Below are 21,614 nucleotides of genomic sequence, written 5' to 3'. Positions count from 1 at the left end.
TGTGGTTAGCAGACGACCATACATTCATTCATTTCACAGATCTCACCAAACTGGATGTAGGGATTTATTTTGTGGGAGTGCACATGTGATCAATTAAATAAATAAATTGTCATTCTTTCCCACACTGGTACCCGGCTTCGCTGTATTAATTGAAATTGAGTTATTATTAGAAAAAAGTATGTTTTTCTGACAAGAATAACGAAGAATGTTGTACCTATTTTCAATGTCGGGTGGTACTGTACCCTTTCACCCCATGACGTAGATTCCCGTCTGTCTCACTCGCACACTACAGCGCTTAGGCCTCAACAGACAATAGACGCCTATGAGTTTCCCCATCTCGTGGTGAATCTGTGCCCTTTGTGGCATCCGGCCCTGCACGACAGGGTTCATTTCACAATTCCTGAAGGCTGACTCTTTCGGCTAAATACTTAAATGAGAGCTCGTTAACTCACAAAAACGACTATATTATTGCGACGACGATGCAATTACTGTGTCCCAGGAGCAAGATGAACGGGAGAAATTTACAGCGAGATATCAGTGTTGTCTTGCAGTAATATTGCTGGACATACAGAAGATGTTCGAAGGTCACACCCCATCAGTATGCAAGCAGCAGTCTACGAGAAACGCACTTCCAGGAGGACTCCAACAGTGTCGTAGTGACATTTCCTGTAGGACGGCACACGTGAAATGGAGAGGCGATTCCTTAAGGCCAACCATAGCGCCACGGTTAGGCGTCTGCAGAATGATTGTGGTAGTCTGACGGCGTGGGAACTTCTGTGTGCCAGCGTAAATCTCAGGATGCGAGGGCTAAAGTAAGCTCCTAGCTGTGAGTCCGTTACAAGCCACTGGAGAAACAGATGAGGTTCCATAGGGAGAGAGTAGCCGAGTGCCAACGTCTGTATCACAGATATACACCAGCGTTATGACTACAGCAGTGTCATCGAGACATGTGCAATGCGGCAGCACTAGCCTGATGGAGAGGCAGTTCCTTGGGGGCAACATTCAATTACAGCAGCATTCTCATAGAAAGACATCGAATCACTTTCCAACAATGTCGATGAGACACTTGCAGTAGGCCAGCAACCGTGCAATGCAGGGGCATAACTGAGCGCCAGCACAATAAGACGACGTTTGCAGAGCGCCCACTGTATTGCAATGGCGATGAGATTACTTTGTCCCACGAGCAACGCGATGGGGAGAGAATAATAGAAAGCCATCAGCTTTGTGTCGCCGAAAGTGTGCTGGACACCCAGAAGAGTTTCCATGCTTTGACCCAAGCCTAGACAAGAAGCAGTATATCAGAAATAAAATTGCAGAATGATTGCAGCCGCGTGACTGGGACTCTTGCAGGAGCCCAGTATCTGTCTAATGGATAGGCAGTTCCTGAGGGGCAGAACTGCTGTCATTGTGAGGCATCTGCAGAATGCCTGTGGTAGTACGAATGCAAAGCGGTTTATGTGTCTGAGGGTTACAGTAAGTCGACAGCTGTGCCCCGGTAACAAACTACAGGACACCCAGAAGAGGATCCTTTGTGTGACCGTAGCCAAAATCCAGCGGCAGTATCATGGATATTCACTAGCATAACGACTCGAAAGGTGTCATCTATACATAAGTAGTAGGTCATGACCTATCTGATGGAGAGGCAATACCATCGGGGTAGTATTACTGACATGGCGAGCGCGTTTCGAAAATGCCTATTGTAGTGCAACGGCGATGCAATTTCTAGGTCCCTGCAGCAATGTGATCCATAGAGCGTTACAGGAAGCTCGGAGACAGATTATTGGAGGCCCAGAACTTCCATGTCTAGTCTAATACAAGCAGCAGTATAATAGAAATACACATGCAGAACGACACCAGCAGCGTGGTAGGAACTCTTGCAGTTGCCCAGCACCTGTATCATGGAAAGGCAATTTATGAGGGGGCAGCATTAGAGTCACTGTGAGGCATCAGGAGAAAGCCTGTAATAATGCGATGGCGAAGCAATTTGTATGTCCCTGCAGCAATGCGATGGAAAGGGTGTTACAGTAAGCCTCGAAGACAGATTATTGGAGACCCAGAAGGGGCTTCATGGCGAGGCCTTCCCTAATTGCCTGCAGCATTAGAATTCATGGGCACTTGGAACAGTACTATAAGAGTGTCGAGGAAACTGGTGCACCAGGCCAGCAGCCGTATCATGGAGAGGTAATAACAAAACGGTAGCGGGACTGTCATACCGGCGCCATTGCAGAGTGACTGTTCTGTTGCAAGGTAATGAGGAGAAAGTTACAACAAGTCATCAGCTTTTCCTCACAGAAAGACTGCTGGACACCCTGACGACGTTTCATGGTGAGACCCAACCAAATTGCCCGCTGCAGTCTCGGGGAAACGCACTTGAAAAATAAGCTCAGCAGTGTCAGACACACACTTGCTATAGGCAAGTTCACGTGAGATGGAGAAGTGAGTGCTGATGGTCAGCCACAGTGTGATGGCGACGCGTCTAAGAATGCCTGGCGAAGTAACTTCTGTGTCCCAAGGTCTATCTGAGGGAGTGAGAGTTACAGTAAGCCGACAGCTGGGCCTCGGTTACGAAGTATTTTACACCCAGATATGGTACGGTGGAGAGAAAATGCATATTGATAGGAGCCGTCGCGCACACAGCAGTGTGGTGGATTGACATTTGCAGTTGCCCAGAAACGGTGTGATGGACAAGCATTTTTAGAACGGCATTGGCAGGATCACTGAGAGACCTCTGTAGAATCCTGTACTAGTGCAAAGGCGAAGCAATTTCTTTGTCCCAGCAAGAATAAAGTGGCATGAGAGATGCAGTAAGATAGGAATTCTGCATCAGACACAGGTTATTGGGCACCCAGAAAAGGTTCTGTGGTGAGACCGGTGCTAAATTCCAGAATAATTCTCATAGTCATGCACTTGCAGAAATACTCCAACAATGTCGACGAGACAATTAGAGTACTCCAGCAGCCCAGCGGCCAAGTGAATACTGTCATAGGAACAATTCGATGGGGAGAGAATTATAGAAATCCGTCAGCTGTGTGTAGCAGCAAGAATGGTAGACACCCAGAAGAGATTCCACGGTGTGACCCTAGCCTAATGACAACTACAGTACAACAGAAATACACATGCAGCAGTGTGACAGAGACTCGTGCAGTAGCTGTGCATCCTTGTGGTGGAGAGAGGCTGTCCCTGAGGGGCAGAACTAGTGTCGTGGTAAGGCGACTGCTGAATGCCTATAGTAATGCAAAACCGAAGCAAGGTTTCTGATCCAGCAACAGTAAGACGGTTCGAGAGTTAAACAAAGTTGGCAACTGTGCCTTGGAGACAGGTTATTGGACACAGAGAAGATGTTCCGTGGTGAGACACATGGTAAATTCCAGCAGCATTACCTTAGAAAGACACTCGCAAAACACTCCAACATGGTCGACGAGACACTTGCAGTAGCGCAGCACCCGTCTGATGGAGGGGTAGCATTAGTGTCGGGGTAAGGTGTCTGCAGAATGCCTATAGTAGTGCAACAACGAGGCAATTTCTTTGTCCCTGCAGCAATATGATGGAGAGAGAGTTACAGTTAGCTAGATGCTTTTCTTCGAAGACAGATTATTCGAGACTTAGATGAAGTGCGTACTTAGTCGTCAACCACCACTATATATATAGTTGTTGTGGTCTTCAGTCTTGAGACTGGTTTGCTGCGGCTCTCCATGCTATTCTGTCCTATGCAAGCCTCTTCATCTCCCAGTACCTACTGCAGCCTACATCCTTCTGAATCTGCTTAGTGTATTCATCTCTTGGTCTCCCTCTACGATTTTTACCCTCCACGCTGCCCTCCAGTACTATATTGGTGATCCCTTGATGCCTCAGAACATGTCCTACCAATTGATCCCTTCTTCCAGTCAAGTTGTGCCACAAATCCCTCTTCTCCCCAATCCTATTCAGTACCTCACTATTAGTTATGTGATCTACCCATATAATCTTCAACATTCTTCTGTAGCACCACATTTCGAAAGCTTCTACTGCCTTCTTGCCTAAATTATTTATCGTCCATGTTTCACTTCCATACATCGCTACACTCCATACAAATACTTTCAGAAACGACTTCCTGACTCTTAAATCAATACTCAATGTTAACAAATTTCTCTTCTTCAGAAACGCTTTCCTTGCCATTGCCAGTCTACATTTTATATCTTCTCTACTTCGACCATCAGTTATTTTACTCCCCAAATAGCAAAACTCCTTTACTACTTTAAGTGTCTCATTTCCTCATCTAATTCCCTCAGCATCACCCGACTTAATTCGACTACATTCCGTTATCCTCGTTTTTCTTCTGTTGATGTTCATCTTACATTCTCCTTTCAAGACATTACCCATTCCGTTCAACTGCTCTTCCAAGTCCTTTGCTGTCTCTGACAGAATTACAATGTCATCGGCGAACCTCAAAGTTTTTATTTCTTCTCCATGGATTTTAATACCTACTCCGCATTTTTCTTTTGTTTTCTTTACAGCTTGCTCAATATATAGATTGAATAACACTGGTGAGAGACTACAACCCTGTCTCACTCCCTTCCCAACCGCTGCTTCCCTTTCGTGTCCCTCGACTCTTATAACCGCCATCTGGTTTCAATACAAATCGTCAATAGCCTTTCGATCCCTGTATTTTACCGCTGCCACCTTCAGAATTTGAGAGAGAGTATTCCAGTCAACATTGTCAAAAGCTTTCTCTAAGTCTACAAATGCTAGAAACGTAGGTTTGTCTTTCCTTAATCTTTCTTCTAAGATAAGCCGCAAGGTCAGTATTGCCTCACGTGTTCCAATATTTTTATGGAATCCAAACTGATCTTCCCCGAGGTCGGCTTCCACCAGTTTTTCCATTCGTTTGTAAAGAATTCGTGTTAGTATTTTGCAGCTGTGACTTATTAAACTGATAGTTCGGTAATTTTCACACCTTTCAACAACTGCTTTCTTTGGGATTGGAATTATTATATTCTTCTTGAAGTCTGAGGGTATTTCGCCTGTCTCATACATCTTGCTCACCAGATGGTAGAATTGTCACAACTGGCTCTCCCAAGGCTGTCAATAGTTCTGATGGAATGTTGTCTACTCCGAGGGCTCTGTTTCGACTCAAATCTTTCAGTGCTCTGTCAAACTCTTCACGCAGTATCATATCTCCCATTTCATCTTCATCTACATCCTCTTCCATTTCTATAATATTGTCCTCAAGAACATCGCCCCTGTATAGATCCTCTATATACTCCTTCCACCTTTCTGATTTCCCTTCATTTCTTAGAACTGCGATTCCATCTGAGCTCTTGATATTCATGCAAGTGGTTCTCTTTTCTCCAAAGATCTCTTTAATTTTCTTGTAGGCAATATCTACCTTACCCCTCGTGAGATAAGCCTCTACATCCTTACGTTTGTCCTCTAGCCATCCCTGCTTAGCCATTTTGCACTTCCTGTCGATCTCATTCTTGCGACGTTTGTATTCCTTTTTGCCTGCTTCATTTACTGCATTTTTGTATTTTCTCCTTTCATCAATTAAATTCAGTATCTCTTCTGTTACCCAAGGGTTTCTGCTAGCCCTCGTCTTTTTACCTATTTGATCCTCTGCTGCCTTCACTATTACATCCCTCAAAGCTATCCATTCTTCTTCTACTGTATTTCTTTCCCCCATTATTGTCAATCGTTCCCTTATGCTCTCCCTGACACTCTGTAGAACCTCTCGTTATTTCAGTTTATCCATGTCCGATCTTCTTAAATTGCCACATGTTATCAGTTTCTTCAGTTTTAATCTACAGTTCATATCCAATAGATTGTGGCAGAGTCCACATTTGCCCCTGGAAATGTCTTACAATTTAAAACCTGGTTCCTAAATCTCTGTCTTACCATTATATAATCTATCTGAAACCTTCTAGTATCTCTAGGGTTCTTGCATGTATACAACCTTCTTTCATGATTCTTGGCTCTGAGGACTATGAGATTTAACATCTATGGTCATCAGTCCCCTAGGACTTATAACTACTTAAACCTAACTAAGCTAAGGACATGACACAACACCCAGTCAACACGAGGCAGAGAAAATCCCTGCCCCCGCCGGGAATCGAACCCGGGACATGATTCTTGAACCAAGTGTTTGCTATGATTAAGTTATGCTCTGTGCAAAATTCTACCAGACGGCTTCCTCTTTCATTTCTTAGCCCTAATCCATATTCACCTACTACGTTTCCTGCTCTTCCTTTTCCTACTGTCGAATTCCAGTACCCATGACTATTAAATTTTCGTCTCCCTTCACTACCCCAATAATTTCTTTTATCTCATCATATATTTCATCAATTTCTTCATCATCTGCAGAGCTAGTTGGCATATAAACTTGTACTACTGTAGTAGGCATGGGCTTTGTGTCTATCTTGGCCACAATAATGAGTTCACTATGCTTTTTGTAGTAGGTTACCCGCACTCCTATTTTCATATTCGTTATTAAAGCTACTCCTGCATTACCCCTATCTGATTTTGTATTTATAACCTTGTATTCACCTGACCAAAAGTCTTGTTCCTCCTGCCACCGAACTTCACTAATTCCCACTATGTCTAACTTTAACCTATCCATTTCCCTTTTAAAATTTTCTAACCTACCTGCCCGATTAAGTGATCTGACATTCCACGCTCTGTAGAACGCCAGTTTTCTTTCTCCTGATAACGACGTCCTCTTGAGTAGTCCCCGCCCTGAGATCTGAATGGGGGACTATTTTACCTCCATGCCATCATCATTTAATCATACAGTAAAGCTGCATGCCCTCGGTAAAAATTACGGCTGTAGTTTACCCTAGCTTTCAGCCGTTCGCAGTACCACAACAGCAAGGCCGTTTTGGTTAGTGTTACAAGGCCAAATCAGTCAATCACCCAGACTGTTGCCCCTGCAACTACTGAAAAGGCTGCTGCCCTCTTCAGGAAACACACGTTTGTCTGGCCTCTCAACAGATACCCCTCCGTTGTGGTTGCACCTACGGTACGGCTGTCTGTAACGTTGAGGCACGCAAGCCTCCCCACCAACGCCAAGGTTCATGGTTTATATATATATATATATATATATATATATATATATATATATATATATATATACGGTGGTCAGAAAATGTCTGAAACGCTTGTCGTGATGTTGTAAGGCAGATTGTACTTAGACATAAATGTTAAAGAAAAAATGCGATACCTTGCGCCGTTTCCGAGTTATTTAGCATTGAAGTTAGCCGATATGGTCATTGCGCGCGGGAATTCGTTTCTGCTAACCAAAAAAAGCACTCGTTAGGTAACACCGCCCATAGCAGGCCGCTTGAAGTGAGCGCGCGATGCCCCGGTTGGCTAACTTCAATGCTAAATAACTCGGAAACGGGGCAACGTATCGCATTTTTGTCTAAACATTTATGTCTCAGTACAATCTGCCAATCTGCCCTACAACATCACGACATGCGTTTCAGACATTCTCTGACCACCCTGTATATATATATATATATATATATATATATATATATATATATATATATATATATTGGGTGAGGCACCTAACGTTACCGCTGGATATATTTCGTAAACCACATCAAATACTGACGAACCGATTCCATAGACCGAACGTGAGGAGAGCGGCTAGTGTAATTGTTTAATACAAACCATACAACAATGCACGGCAGTATGTTTTTTAACACAAACCTACGTTTTTTTTAAAATGGAACCACGTTAGTTTTGTTAGCACATCTGAACATATAAACAAATACGTAATCAGTGCCGTTTGTTGCACTGTAAAATGTTAATTACATCCGGAGATATTGTAACCTAAATTTGACGCTTGAAACCTCCGACGTTCAGTTGCGTGTTGTAACAAACACGGGCCACGGTCGGCGAGCAGCATCTGCAGGGACATGTTTACGATGACGACCGTGTTTACGAGTGTGGCTGTAGTACACTGTTGTGGTTTGGTCTAGCTGTCGCAGTGTCCGCATGTAGCGCTTGCTGCTATTGTTATTCTGCATTTGTCTCCGCACGCAGACCAACTGTAGTACACCGTGTTACCAGACGTCTGTGATAGTGTAGTGGTGTAGGAACTGTGACCATGGTGTATTCGAACTCTGAAAAGGCGGAGATGATACTCATCTATGGCGAGTGTCGACGAAATGCAGCTGAAGCCTGCAGGGTGTATGCAGAACGGCACCCGGACAGAGAGCATCCAACGTGCCGCACATTGCAAAACATCTACCGCCAACTGTATGCAACAGGTATGGTCGTAGCACGCAAACGGGTCCGTAACAGGCCCGTCATAGGAAAATCGGGTCCAGTTGGTGTGTTAGCTGCTGTTGTCATGAACCCACACATGAGTACACGGGACATTGCGAGAGCCGGTGGACTGAGTCAAAGTAGTGTCATGCGCATACTGCATCGTCACCGCTTTCAACCGTTTCATGTGTCGTTACATCAGCAATTACATGGTGATGACTTTAATCATCGAGTGCAATTTTGTCAATGGGCATTAACAGAGAAGGCGTTGCAGTTCTACCTGTTTACCAATGAAGCGGGTTTCACAAACCACGGGGCAGTGAATCTACGGAACATGCATTACTGGTCCACTGGCTCAGACAGGTAGGGCGACAGCGACCGTGGACTGTAAATGTATGGTGCGGAATCATTGGCGACCACCTCATTGGTCCTCACTTCATTGCAGGGGCCCAAACAGCTGCAACATACATCGCGTTTCTACAGAATGATCTGCCAACGTTGCTCGAAAATGTCCCACTGGAAACGCGTCTACGTATGTGGTATCAGCATGATGGTGCACCTGCACATTCCGCAATTAAAACTAGGCTAACCCTTGACAGGATGTTCGACGGGCGTTTCATAGGACGTGGAGGACGCATAAATTGGCCAGCTCGTTCTCCTGATCTTACACCTCTGGACTTCTTTCTGTAGGGTACGTTAAAGGAGAATGTCTACCGTGATGTGCCTACAACCCCAGAGGATATGAAACAACGTATTGTGGCAACCTGCGGCGACATTACACCAAATGTACTGCGGCGTGTACGACATTCATTACGCCAGAGATTGCAATTGTGTGCAGCAAATGATGGCCACCACATTGAACATCTATTGGCCTGACAAGTCGGGTCACACTCTATTCCACTCCGTAATTGAAAACGTAAACCACGTGTGTACGTGTACCGCACCCCTCATGGTAATGTACATTTGCGTCAGTGAAAAAGACCAATAAAAAGGTGTTAGCATGTGGACATAATGTGCTGTTCCAGTCTCTTCTGTACCTAAGGTCCATCACTGTTCCCTTTGGATCCCTACGTAATTCGGTGCTCTCCGATACACACGATCGAACAGCGGAGGAGTGGTACTCAAGCGTCAACTTTAGGTTACAATATCTCCGGATGTAATTAACATTTTACAATGCAACAAACGGCACTGATTACGTATTTGTTTATATGTTCAGATGTGCTAACAAAACTAACGGGGTTCCATTTAAAAAAAAACGTAGGTTTGTGTTAAAAAACACACTTCCGTGCATTTTTTTATGGTTTGTATTAACCAATTACACTAGCCCCTCTCCTCACGTTCGGTCTGTGGAATCGATTCGTCAGTATTTGATGTGGTTTACGAAATATATCCAGCGGTAACGTTAGGTGACTCACCATATATATATATATATATATATACGCTGATCGCACAGGTTCCCCCACCCTATTTCGTACCGCACTGCAGATTCTCAATTTCCTCTACACGTTTGAGGTCGTCATCAGTTTAATGTGAAATGATAACAGTAACGTTGACCCAATAACTCGACACGGCGTAGCCGCTGCCTGCCAGTCCTGTGCGGCCACATCTACTCGTGTTACCTGACTGGTCGGCGATGCAGAATCATCGTGTGGATGCTCCCAGGATCATACAGGTTGGTATACTCCGTTTGAATACGCAACAAGAAAAAATGGCCTAGAATAGACGACTTACTTCCTCAGGGAAAATAAGGCTGGACTAGGGTATGTATGGAAGTATACAGACAATAATTTCTTTACTCGATCAGAGCGTGAGATTGAAATGTATGGGTAATCGACAAGGCTGGTGCGATGTACCTTGTTCCAAGCATTGTACAGTGGCTCGCGGCGTATTTGTTTTACACTCCTGGAAATGGAAAAAAGAACACATTGACACCGGTGTGTCAGACCCACCATACTTGCTCCGGACACTGCGAAAGCGCTGTACAAGCAATGATCACACGCACGGCACAGCGGACACACCAGGAACCGCGGTGTTGGCCGTCGAATGGCGCTAGCTGCGCAGCATTTGCGCACCGCCGCCGTCAGTGTCAGCCAGTTTGCCGTGGCATACGGAGCTCCATCGCAGTCTTTAACACTGGTAGCATGCCGCGACAGCGTGGACGTGAACCGTATGTGCAGTTGACGGACTTTGAGCGAGGGCGTATAGTGGGCATGCGGGAGGCCGGGTGGACGTACCGCCGAATTGCTCAACACGTCGGGCGTGAGGTCTCCACAGTACATCGATGTTGTCGCCAGTGGTCGGCGGAAGGTGCACGTGCCCGTCGACCTGGGACCGGACCGCAGCGACGCACGGATGCACGCCAAGACCGTAGGATCCTACGCAGTGCCTAGGGAACCGCACCGCCACTTCCCAGCAAATTAGGGACACTGTTGCTCCTGGGGTATCGGCGAGGACCATTCGCAACCGTCTCCATGAAGCTGGGCTACGGTCCCGCACACCGTTAGGCCGTCTTCCGCTCACGCCCCAACATCGTGCAGCCCGCCTCCAGTGGTGTCGCGACAGGCGTGAATGGAGGGACGAATGGAGACGTGTCGTCTTCAGCGATGAGAGTCGCTTCTGCCTTGGTGCCAATGATGGTCGTACGCGTTTTTGGCGCCGTGCAGGTGAGCGCCACAATCAGGACTGCATACGACCGAGGCACACAGGGCCAACACCCGGCATCATGGTGTGGGGAGCGATCTCCTACACTGGCCGTACACCACTGGTGATCGTCGAGGGGACACTGAATAGTGCACGGTACATCCAAACCGTCATCGAACCCATCGTTCTACCATTCCTAGACCGGCAAGGGAACTTGCTGTTCCAACAGGACAATGCACGTCCGCATGTATCCCGTGCCACCCAACGTGCTCTAGAAGGTGTTAGTCAACTACCCTGGCCAGCAAGATCTCCGGATCTGTCCCCCATTGAGCATGTTTGGGACTGGATGAAGCGTCGTCTCACGCGGTCTGCACGTCCAGCACGAACGCTGGTCCAACTGAGGCGCCAGGTGGAAATGGCATGGCAAGCCGTTCCACAGGACTACATCCAGCATCTCTACGATCGTCTCCATGGGAGAATAGCAGCCTGCATTGCTGCGAAAGGTGGATATACACTGTACTAGTGCCGACATTGTGCATGCTCTGTTGCCTGTGTCTATGTGCCTGTGGTTCTGTCAGTGTGATCATGTGATGTATCTGACCCCAGGAATGTGTCAATAAAGTTTTCCCTTCCTGGGACAATGAATTCACGGTGTTCTTATTTCAATTTCCAGGAGTGTATATGTGGAATGTCTGCAGGTCATAAAGTTGTTTGGAAGCAGATTGGAAGTTTTATGGTGTTAATGGAAGTTGACCTGAACGTAAATAAATCTACTGCACATTGATAGGAGTAGAAATCCAATACACTGTCATCGGAAGCGTTAACTACAGTAAAGTACCTAGTAGTAAGCAGCTGGAGGGAGCTGAAGAAGAATGCGAATGCTTATGCTGGGTTCGGCTCCATTTGCTAGAATCCTAAGGGAAGCAGCCCAGATATTGTGGACTGACAGGTCGCCGAGTTAAAGTAGAGTACGTCAGGCTCAGATTCACTTGCACTCATTTTTAAGGGGGTGTAACCTACCCTCTAAGAAGTGACGGTGTAGGAAGCTAGTTTCCACAATTTCTTCTGGCGTGTCACCTGGAGACTTTGGCACTACAGTTTGGACCGAGATGTTAGACTCACTAAAATAACGGCTGCTGCTGGAAGAAATATCGTTATTGATTTGGTGTGGCTCGTATTGGTTGGTTAAATGGATCTCGATGCTGTTCATGACACAAGTTTATGGCTTGTAGGAAATAAACTAACGTTATATCACAGTAAGACTCAGCTTTTACAGTTTCTAACACAATTCAATATAACCTAACGTTTTAATATCACAGGATGTGCATATGATTAGTGAGGTGTTCAGGTAGATAGTAAACTGTTGTGGAAAACCCACGGTCAAGATCTTGTTCAAATTATTAATGCTGCCATTTTTACTATTCGAACGGTTTTTGAAGTGAATGATCGTTCAACACGAAAATTAGTCTACTTTACTTATTTTCATTCGCTTATGTCGTGTTGTATTATATTTTGGAGTAACTCTTCCCTTTCTGAACGGATATTTTTGGCTTATAAATGGCGGTTCGGGCAACAAGTGGTGTAAGTTCACGAACCTCTTGTCGACCCCTCTTCACGAGTCTGGATATTATGCATTGACCTCTCAATACATATGTTCCTTACTGTAATTTCTTGTTAACAGTATTGGCTTATTCCCAAGAATAAGCAGCTTTTTGGAAGGTAAGAGACGAGATACTGGCAGAAGTAAAGCTGTGAGTACCGGGCGTGAGTCGTGCTTCGGTAGCTCAGATGGTAGAGCACTTGCCCGCGAAAGGCAAAGGTCCAGATTTCGAACCTCGGTCGGGCAAACAGTTTTAATCTGCCAGGATGTTTCAGCTTTCACTCAGTTAATATTCTGCAGAAATCCAACTTGCTTTTGGATCGGACTTTGTGTTGAAAGGGGTGCACTATACTGCTGAATCCAATTTAAATAAGCTACACCTCGAATTAAAAAGTCTTAGCAATAATCCACGCGCTTTCAAATCGATATTGAAGAGTTTCCTCATGGGTCACTCCTATTCTGTAGGGGAGTTCCTTGAAAAATAAAGCTGGTTCTTGTTGTTTTGTTGATAGCGTTTACTTAAACTTATTGGTTGGCTTTTGCGGGTTCATAAACATTTTATTTTTATCTGTTATTACTTTTGTGTTGTAATTTCTTGTACTGACATCTTCCATGACCTTGGAGATCTGCTCCTCAATTTGGTCCTACAGAACTTGACGTGTAAATAAATAAATAAATGTACGATAGTCGGATAAGCGTGTAGGTACTGGGTTTGTTTCTAAATAAATAGTTACACTACACATATGCGTGCTGCCACGTGGATATGCTCTATTCAAGACGGAATAGATCATGGTCGGTCCACTCAAGAGGAACACATGGAGGAAGGATGAACAATGCCGCGACTAAATCTTTCCGTTACACTTGCTCTGCATTCATCGTGGAGGTGTGAGGCTGTTGCACGAATGTAAATGATTCAGTGGGTAGTGTGTTGGAAGCTCTGTGATAGGGCGTGCTGTTAGAACTGAATTATAGAGGTATCCCAATTGAAAAAACCAAACACTATACTATCAGCGAAGACTCTGACACCCTTATGCCGTCGCACATCTAGAGTGGTGATCACTGGAATACGATAAAGGAGATTAGAACACGGACATGATGATACACTATGTGAACAAAAGTATCCAGACAGCCCAAAAAACACACGTTTTTCATATTTGGTGCATTGTGCTGCCACCTTCTGCCGGGTACTCCATATCAGCGACACCGGTAGTCGTTAGACGTCGTGAGAGAGCAGAATGGGGCGCTCCGCGGAACTCACGGACGTCGAACGTAGTCAGGTGATTCGGTGTCACCTACATCATAGGTCCATTGTTTCCGATGTGATAGTGAAGTGGAAACGTGAAGGGACACGTACAGCACAAAAGCGTACAGGCCGATCTCTTCTGTTGACTGACAGAGACCGCCGACAGTTGAAAAGCGTCGTAATGTGTAACAGCCAGACATCTATCCAGACCATCACCAAGGAATTCCAAACTGCGTCAGGATCTATTGCAAGTACTATGACAGTTAGGCGAAAGGTGAGAAAACTTGGATTTCATGGTCGAGCGGCTGCTCATTAGTCATACATTACGCCAGTAAATGCCAAACGACGCCTCGCTTCGTACAAGAAGTATAAACTTTGGACGATTGAACAATGGAAAACCGTTGTGTGGAGTGGCGCATCACGGTACACAATGTGGCGCTCTGATGGCAGGGCGTGGGAACGGCGAACGCCCTGTAAACGTCATCTGACAGCGTGTGAAGTGCCAACATTAAAATTCGGAGACGGTGACGTTATGGTGTGGTCGTGTTTTTCATGGAGGGGCCTTGCACCCCTTGTTGTTTTGCGTGGCACTGTCACAGCACAGGCCTACATTGATATTTTAAGCACCTTCTCGCCTCCCACTGTTGAAGAGCAATTCGGTGATGGCGATTGCATCTTTCAACGTGATCGAGCATCTGTTAATAATGCACGGCCTGTGGAGGAGTGATTACACGACAATAACATCCCTGTAATGGTCTGACCTGCACAGATTCCTGACGTGAATCCTACAGAACACCTTTGGGATGTTTTGGAACGCCGACTACGCGCCAGGTCTCACCGACTGACATCGATACCTCTCCTCAGTGCAGCACTCCATTAAGAATGGGCTGCCATTCCCCAAGAAACATTCCAGCATCTGATTGAACGTATGCCTGCGAGAGTGGAAGCTGTCATTTAGGCTAAGGGTCGTCCAACAACATCCTGAATTCCAGCATTACCGATGGAGGGCGCCACGAACTTGTAAGAGATTTTCAGCCATGTGTCCGGATGCTTTTGATCATATAGTGTATTTATGGACAATCATTCGATGTCGATGAATTGCAGATGAGTCACATTTTCTTTGTGCATTGTATAGTGTATAGTAAAGCTGCAGCAGTAAGGCTTCCTTGACCATTAAAAGACCTTTATCCAGTGTAGCGATCATAGAGGATATTAATATATATACAGTGTTGTGACTTGGCAAGACAGCCAAGCCACTACGAGAGGAAGCTGAAGGCACGCGTTTAAGCTCACGCAGGCTGGCGTGAGGTCTGGAACAGTTAAAGGAATAGAGACTAGCAAAAAAGGTACGTAGCTTCTGGAATACTTAACTTTAATCCATAATTGGTGAACATCGGTCTGACGGTACATGCATCACAAGATAAATAGCAAATGATAATGGCGCCTTGCTAGGTCGTAGCAAATGACGTAGCTGAAGGCTATGCTAACAATCGTCTCGGCAAATGAGAGCGTAATTTATCAGTGAACCATCGCTAGCAAAGTCGGCTGTACAACTGGGGCGAGTGCTAGGAAGTCTCTCTAGACCCGCCGTGTGGCGGCGCTCGGTCTGCAATCACTGATAGTGGAGACACGCGGGTCCGACGTATACTAACGGACCGCGGCCGATTTAAAGGCTACCACCTAGCAAGTGTGGTGTCTGGCGGTGACACCACATACAGACCTTCATTTTATATAGAACTTCGTTTTTACCCTATCATTGCGTGTGTGACTGGAAACGGAAGGAAGAAGGCGATAACACAGCCACGACATGGTCCAGACTGCGTAGTTGTTTGTGGAATACGTATTTAAATTTTGGCTCCTGTCTACAGCAGGTTTCCGACACCAGTAATTTGTAGAGATTTGCAGAGGATTCAGGAATGCTGGGCGTTGGAGATGAATATACATAAATGTAACTATCAAATCTGACATAGCCAAAGAGACCTACTACTATTCTACTACGTCATCGATTATGAATCACTAATAACAGTACCAAACATAAAAAAAATCTGTTTTTTTTCTCATTGTGATAGCTCTCTATACAGCCAGTGACGCATGGGGACCGGCCGGGGTGGCCGAGCGGTTCTAGGCGCTACAGTCTGGAACCGCGCGACTGCTACCGTCGCAGGTTCGAATCCTGCCTCGGGCATGGATGTGTGTCATGTCCTTAGGTTAGTTAGGTTTAAGTAGTTCTGAGTTTTCGGGGACTGATGACCTCAGAATTTAAGTCCTATAGTGCTCAGAGCCATTTGAACTATTTGAACGAATGGGGGAATAGACAACTTTCTAACAAATGGAACAACGCCGTACCAGCGTTATAGGATTTCATAAGATTTAGCAGGGGCCTGTGACTTGGCGAGGGACATCCGTTACTCGTCAGAATCAGGTGGATTCAAACGCTATACAAAATGCACTAGAAGGTTCGTGGGAATATGGCGCGTAAGCGATACTCTGACGAAAGGGGCTGTGAGAGGTGAGCTCTGTACCGCTTTTGATGTGTTTTGTGGACAAATGTATTACAGCCTCTCACACGCGTCTCGGTAAGTGACTGTAGTGCGAAAATTAGAGGCTAATACGAAGGTTTTTACTGAGAGACAACCAGCAACAGAACTTCCGTCGTTTGTTTTCTCGATAAACAACGAAACAACATTCATCCGTGAGATTTTTGTGCCTATAAATGGATGGACTGACATCTTAATAGGTAGACTAAACACACATCTATGTACATCTATATGCATATTTTGCTGTGCTTGGCGGAGGCTACTTTGTAGCACTACTAGTAATTTCCTTTCGTATTCTACTAGCAAATGTAGCGAAGGGACAAAAGACCACCTACATGCCCCCATACGAAAGCTAATTTCTTATCGTCATTGTCCTTACGCGAAATGGATGTTGGCAGCAGTAGAATCCTCCTGCAATCAGCTTCAAATGTCGGTTCCGTGAACTTTCTCAGTAGCGCTCCTTGAAAAGTACATCATGTTGCCTCCGGGGAGTCCCATTTGTGTTACCCGGCGAGTGTAATATGACTGCAGGTAAAGAACTGCTCACCATGCAAAGGGACTTCCATGATCAGTTTAATTAATAATATATTTTATATCGGTAGCGTGCCATCAGGCGTGAGGAAGCGAATGGCATGGATATGGTTTGGGAGATGGAACCGTTATCAGGCGTTTCTTCCCTGCAGCGAAATCTTTTGATGAAATTCCAATCTCCCACTTACACAGGGAGTGAGGGCGATCGTAGTAAAATCAGCTGTATTACCGACTGTACAAAGTTACGTGGGAATTTAAGGAGATGGGACCTGGATAAACTGAAAGAACCAGAGGTTGTACAGAGTTTCAGGCAGAGCATTAGGGAACGATTGACAATAATGGGGGAAAGAAAAACAGTAGAAGAAGAATGGGTAGCTTTGAGGGATGAAATAGTGAAGCCAGCAGAGGATCAAGTAGGTAAAAAGACGAGGGCTAGTAGAAATCCTTGGGTGACAGAAGATGTATTGAATTTAATTGATGAAAGAAGAAAATATAAAAATGCAGTAAATGAAGCAGGCAAAAAGAAATACAAACGTCTCAAAAATGAGATCGACAGGAAGTGCAAAATGGCTAAGCAGGGATGGCTAGAGGACAAACGTAAGGATGTAGAGGCTTCTCTCACTAGGGGTAAGATAGATACTGCCCACAGGAAAATTAAAGAGACCTTTGGAGAAAAGAGAGCCACTTGCATGAATATCAAGAGCTCAGATGGAATGCAGTTCTAAGCAAAAAAGGGAAAGTAGAAAGGTGGAAGGAGTATATAGAGGTTCAAATGGCTCTGAGCACTATGGGACTTAACATCTGTGGTCATCAGTCCCCTACAACTTAGAACTACTTAAACCTAACTAACCTAAGGACATCACACACATCCATGCCCCAGGCAGGATTCGAACCTGCGACCGTAGCAGTCGGTTCCGGACTGCGCGCCTAGAACCGCTAGACCACAGTGTATAGAGGGTCTGTACAGGTGTGTTGTACTCTAGGACAATATAATAGAAATGGAAGAGGATGTAGAGGAAGATGAAATGGGAGATACGATACTGCGTGAAGCGTTTGACAGAGAACTGAAAGACCTAAGTCGAAACAAGGCCCCGGGAGAAGACAACATTCCATTAGAACCACTGACAGCCTTGGGAGAGCCAGTCCTGACAAAACTATACCATCTAGTGAGCAAAATGTATGAGACACGATACTGCGTGAAGCGTTTGACAGAGAACTGAAAGACCTAAGTCGAAACAAGGCCCCGGGAGTAGACAACATTCCATTAGAACCACTGACAGCCTTGGGAGAGCCAGTCCTGACAAAACTATACCATCTAGTGAGCAAAATGTATGAGACAGGCGAAATTCCCTCTGACTTCAAGAAGAATATAATAGTTCCAATCCCAAAGAAAGCAGGTGTTGACAGATGTGAAAATTGCCGAACTATCAGTTTAATAAGTCACGGCTGCAAAATACTAACGCAGATTCTTTACAGACGAATGGAACAACTGGTAGAAGCAGAACTCGGGGAAGATCAGTTTGGATTCCGTAGAAATATTGGAACACGTGAGGCAATACTGACCCTACGACTTATCTTAGAAGCTAGATTAAGGAAAGGCAAACCTACGTTTCTAGCATTTGTAGACTTAGAGAAAACTTTTGACAATGTTGACTGGAATACTCTCTTTCAAGTTCTGAAGGTGGCAGGGGTAAAATACAGGGAGCGAAAGGCTATTTACAATTTGTACAGAAACCAGATGGCAGTTATAAGAGTCGAAGGGCATGAAAGAGAAGCAGTGGTTGGGAAAGGAGTGAGACAGGATTGTAGCCTCTCCCCGATGTTATTCAATCTGTATATTGAGCAAGCAGTAAAGAAATCAAAAGAAAAATGCGGAGTAGGTATTAAAATCCGTGGAGAAGAAATAAATACTTTGAGGTTCGCCGATGGCATTGTAATTCTGTCAGAGACAGCAAAGGACTTTGAAGAGCAGTTGAACGGAATGGACAGTGTGTTGAAAGTAGGATATAAGATGAACATCAACAAAAGCAAAACGAGGATAATGGAATGTAGTCTAATTAAATCGGGTCATGCTAAGGGAATTAGATTAGGAAATGAGACACTTAAAGTAGTAAAGGGGTTTTGCTATTTGGGGAGCAAAATAACTGATGATGGTCGAAGTAGAGAGGATATCAAATGTAATGGCGGAAAGCGTATCTAAAGAAGAGAAATTTGTTAACATCGAATATAGATTTATGTGTCAGGAAGTCATTTCTGAAAGTATTTGTATGGAGTATAGCGATGTATGGAAGTGAAACATGGACGATAAATACTTTGGACAAGAAGAGAATAGAAGCTTTCGAAATGTGGTGCTACAGAAGAATGCTGAAGATTAGATGGGTAGATCACATAACTAATGAGGAGGTATTGAATAGAATAGGGGAGAACAGAAGTTTGTGGCACAACTTGACTAGAAGCAGGGATCGGTTCGTCAGACATGTTATGAGGCATCAAGGGATCACCAATTTAGTATTGGAGGGCAGCGTGGAGGGTAAAAATCGTAGAGGGAGACCAAGAGATGAATACACTAAACAGATTCAGAAGGATGTAGGCTGCAGTAGGTACTGGGAGATGAAGAAGCTTGCACAGGATAGAGTAGCATGGAGAGCTGCATCAAACCAGTCTCCGGACTGAAGACCACAACAACATCAAGAGACTTCTTTGGTGATGAGACATTCGACTACCTTACCAGAGTTCGAAAGTGAGGAGGCACCCTGTGATACAGAATACTCTTAGCACTGCGTCGGGAGCCAAACATGTGTTTAATATTCTGGTCCTCTGATGCAGGACATAACAGATATTAAGCTTATATGAATAGATTCTTTTACTGGATGAGAGAATATTCAGAAGAAATATAACCTGTATCACATGGGAGTTTCACACGAAGAACGAATCTTTAGCGATGTGAAATCGTCTGTATGCTCCGATTTCTACTGTCTTCGAAAAAACAACGGACATAAAAGGGAGGGGCCTACAACTCGTGTGAGAAATTCGAAGTATATGGACAACAACATCCCTGTCTCGGATTGGGTACCGAGCGAGGTGGGGCAGTTGTTAGAACACTGGACTCTCATTCGGGAGGGCGGCTATCCTGATATAGGTTTTTCGTGTTTTCCCTAAATACCAGGATGGCCCCTTTAAAAGGACACGGCCGACTTCCTTTCCCGTTCTTGACACCATCCGAGCTTGTGCTCCGTCTGTAATGACCTCGATGTCAGAGGGACGTTAAACCCAGACTTCCTTCGTTACTACGGATTGGGTAAAGTAAATTTTTTAAACTGGGAGGCCTACATTGGGGGTGAACTGCAGTTAGAGCCTTACGCCCAGCGGCGGTCGCTGCCCTGCCTCTCATATCGTCCTTTAGTCGTCTGTCGTGCGTTATTTTGTTGCAGAGTTAACACAGTCCATGTCCTGAAGTGTCCATTGATTTCAACAGGCCCTGTAATTCTCCCTCACATTTTCTGTGCACAGCAATGTGATCGGCGAATTTTATCAGTCCTATGATTGATATACTCCCTCTTGAAATTTAATAACCCTGAACGTCAACAATACGTTACGCGCTAAAAGAATTGTTTTCCCTCTTTTCCAGCTGCTGAAGGGCTCCTACACGTACTTCGCTCTCCTGCACCAGATGAACGACCGCCAGCATATATCTTAGCCCCACCACGCGTTCATCAGTTTGGGCTTCTAAGCCGTTGTCAACACAATTTTGCCTCACATAGCTAATAGAGGGAAAATTCCACCACATATACTCGTAAATTCAACGTTCTGAGATCGAACTAATGTCTTGCAAATAGTATAGAAATTGACCAAAGCAGTATAAAGCATAAGAGCACCATATTTAAAATGATTTATCACTTCCGTAATCTGTTATACTGTAACTTAAAATGAAAGTTTTAAGCTGATCAATCTGTGATACAGCGTTTAACTTCGTACAATATTAGTAAAGTGAGGTATCTCAAACGTAATTTACGTAAGATAACACGAGCTGCAGAAGACAACTGGGGAAAAAGGGAATAATATTGAAATCGGATATTAAAATATGTATTAGTCCTAGGTTTCAGTGTTACTGAAATGTGCGAGCTGCGATTAAGCAACGAACTTCGCTACTAGGGTAAGACTCCACTAATGAAAATGTAGTGCGACATAGCTTGCAGATGTTTAATGCATTTTATAATGAAACTAGTGCTGTAAACGCTTATTGCTTATTCTCTGTTTTAATAAAATACGATATACCTGTATAACATGCACTTCGGTTGATAGTGTATGATTTACGTAAAGCAAAATCTTAGTGGACACGTCTACCCTATAAAGATGTAATATAAAAATTCCAGCACTTTGTTGAATAATGTTTAATGACATTAGCATCATCTAACTGTCACTAACTGAGCAACTCGATGTACATCATTATAAGTAAGACAAAATAAAAGAAAAAAATATCACAAGGTGAAATGTAAAAACAAGTACTAGAGAAACTAGAATTTTGTTTTTCAGAGGTGTATAAAGACTGATTCAGCTTCACTGAAATTTTTGCTGTACTTGCAAAGTTCTTCATGCTTGTGTAGATCTGCTGGTAAAATAATTCAGCAAAATAATGAATGAGCCTCCACAGGCACTGGTGAGGTATATTTATTCACGGTTTCGAGATTTTACATTTCATTCTTAAACACCTTCTGTTTTTTCCTTTTCTTTTTAATTGCACTTATTGCTCAGAGAATGGGACATTATGTGCAACTTTTTTATATTATATATAATTAACGGATTTTGCAGGTCTGGT

General features: G+C 44.4%; 1 protein-coding gene across 1 annotated transcript in view; it reads left to right on the top strand.

Moving 5' to 3' along the window:
- LOC124796224 (odorant receptor Or2-like) overlaps positions 1-21,230 on the top strand; it is a 196,622-nt gene extending 175,392 nt beyond the window's left edge. The window contains exon 8 of the mRNA XM_047260316.1: positions 20,427-21,230. Within this exon, the coding sequence (XP_047116272.1) occupies positions 20,427-20,495 (69 nt within the window). The 3' untranslated portion in view covers positions 20,496-21,230. The remainder of the gene's footprint in view (positions 1-20,426) is intronic.
- The last annotated feature ends 384 nt before the right edge of the window (positions 21,231-21,614 follow it).

The sequence above is a fragment of the Schistocerca piceifrons genome, chromosome 4 (assembly GCF_021461385.2).
Source record: "Schistocerca piceifrons isolate TAMUIC-IGC-003096 chromosome 4, iqSchPice1.1, whole genome shotgun sequence".
Lineage (NCBI taxonomy): Eukaryota > Metazoa > Arthropoda > Insecta > Orthoptera > Acrididae > Schistocerca > Schistocerca piceifrons.
The sequence above is the reverse complement of the archived record's forward strand: the minus strand, read 5'-3'. Positions and strand labels throughout refer to the sequence as shown.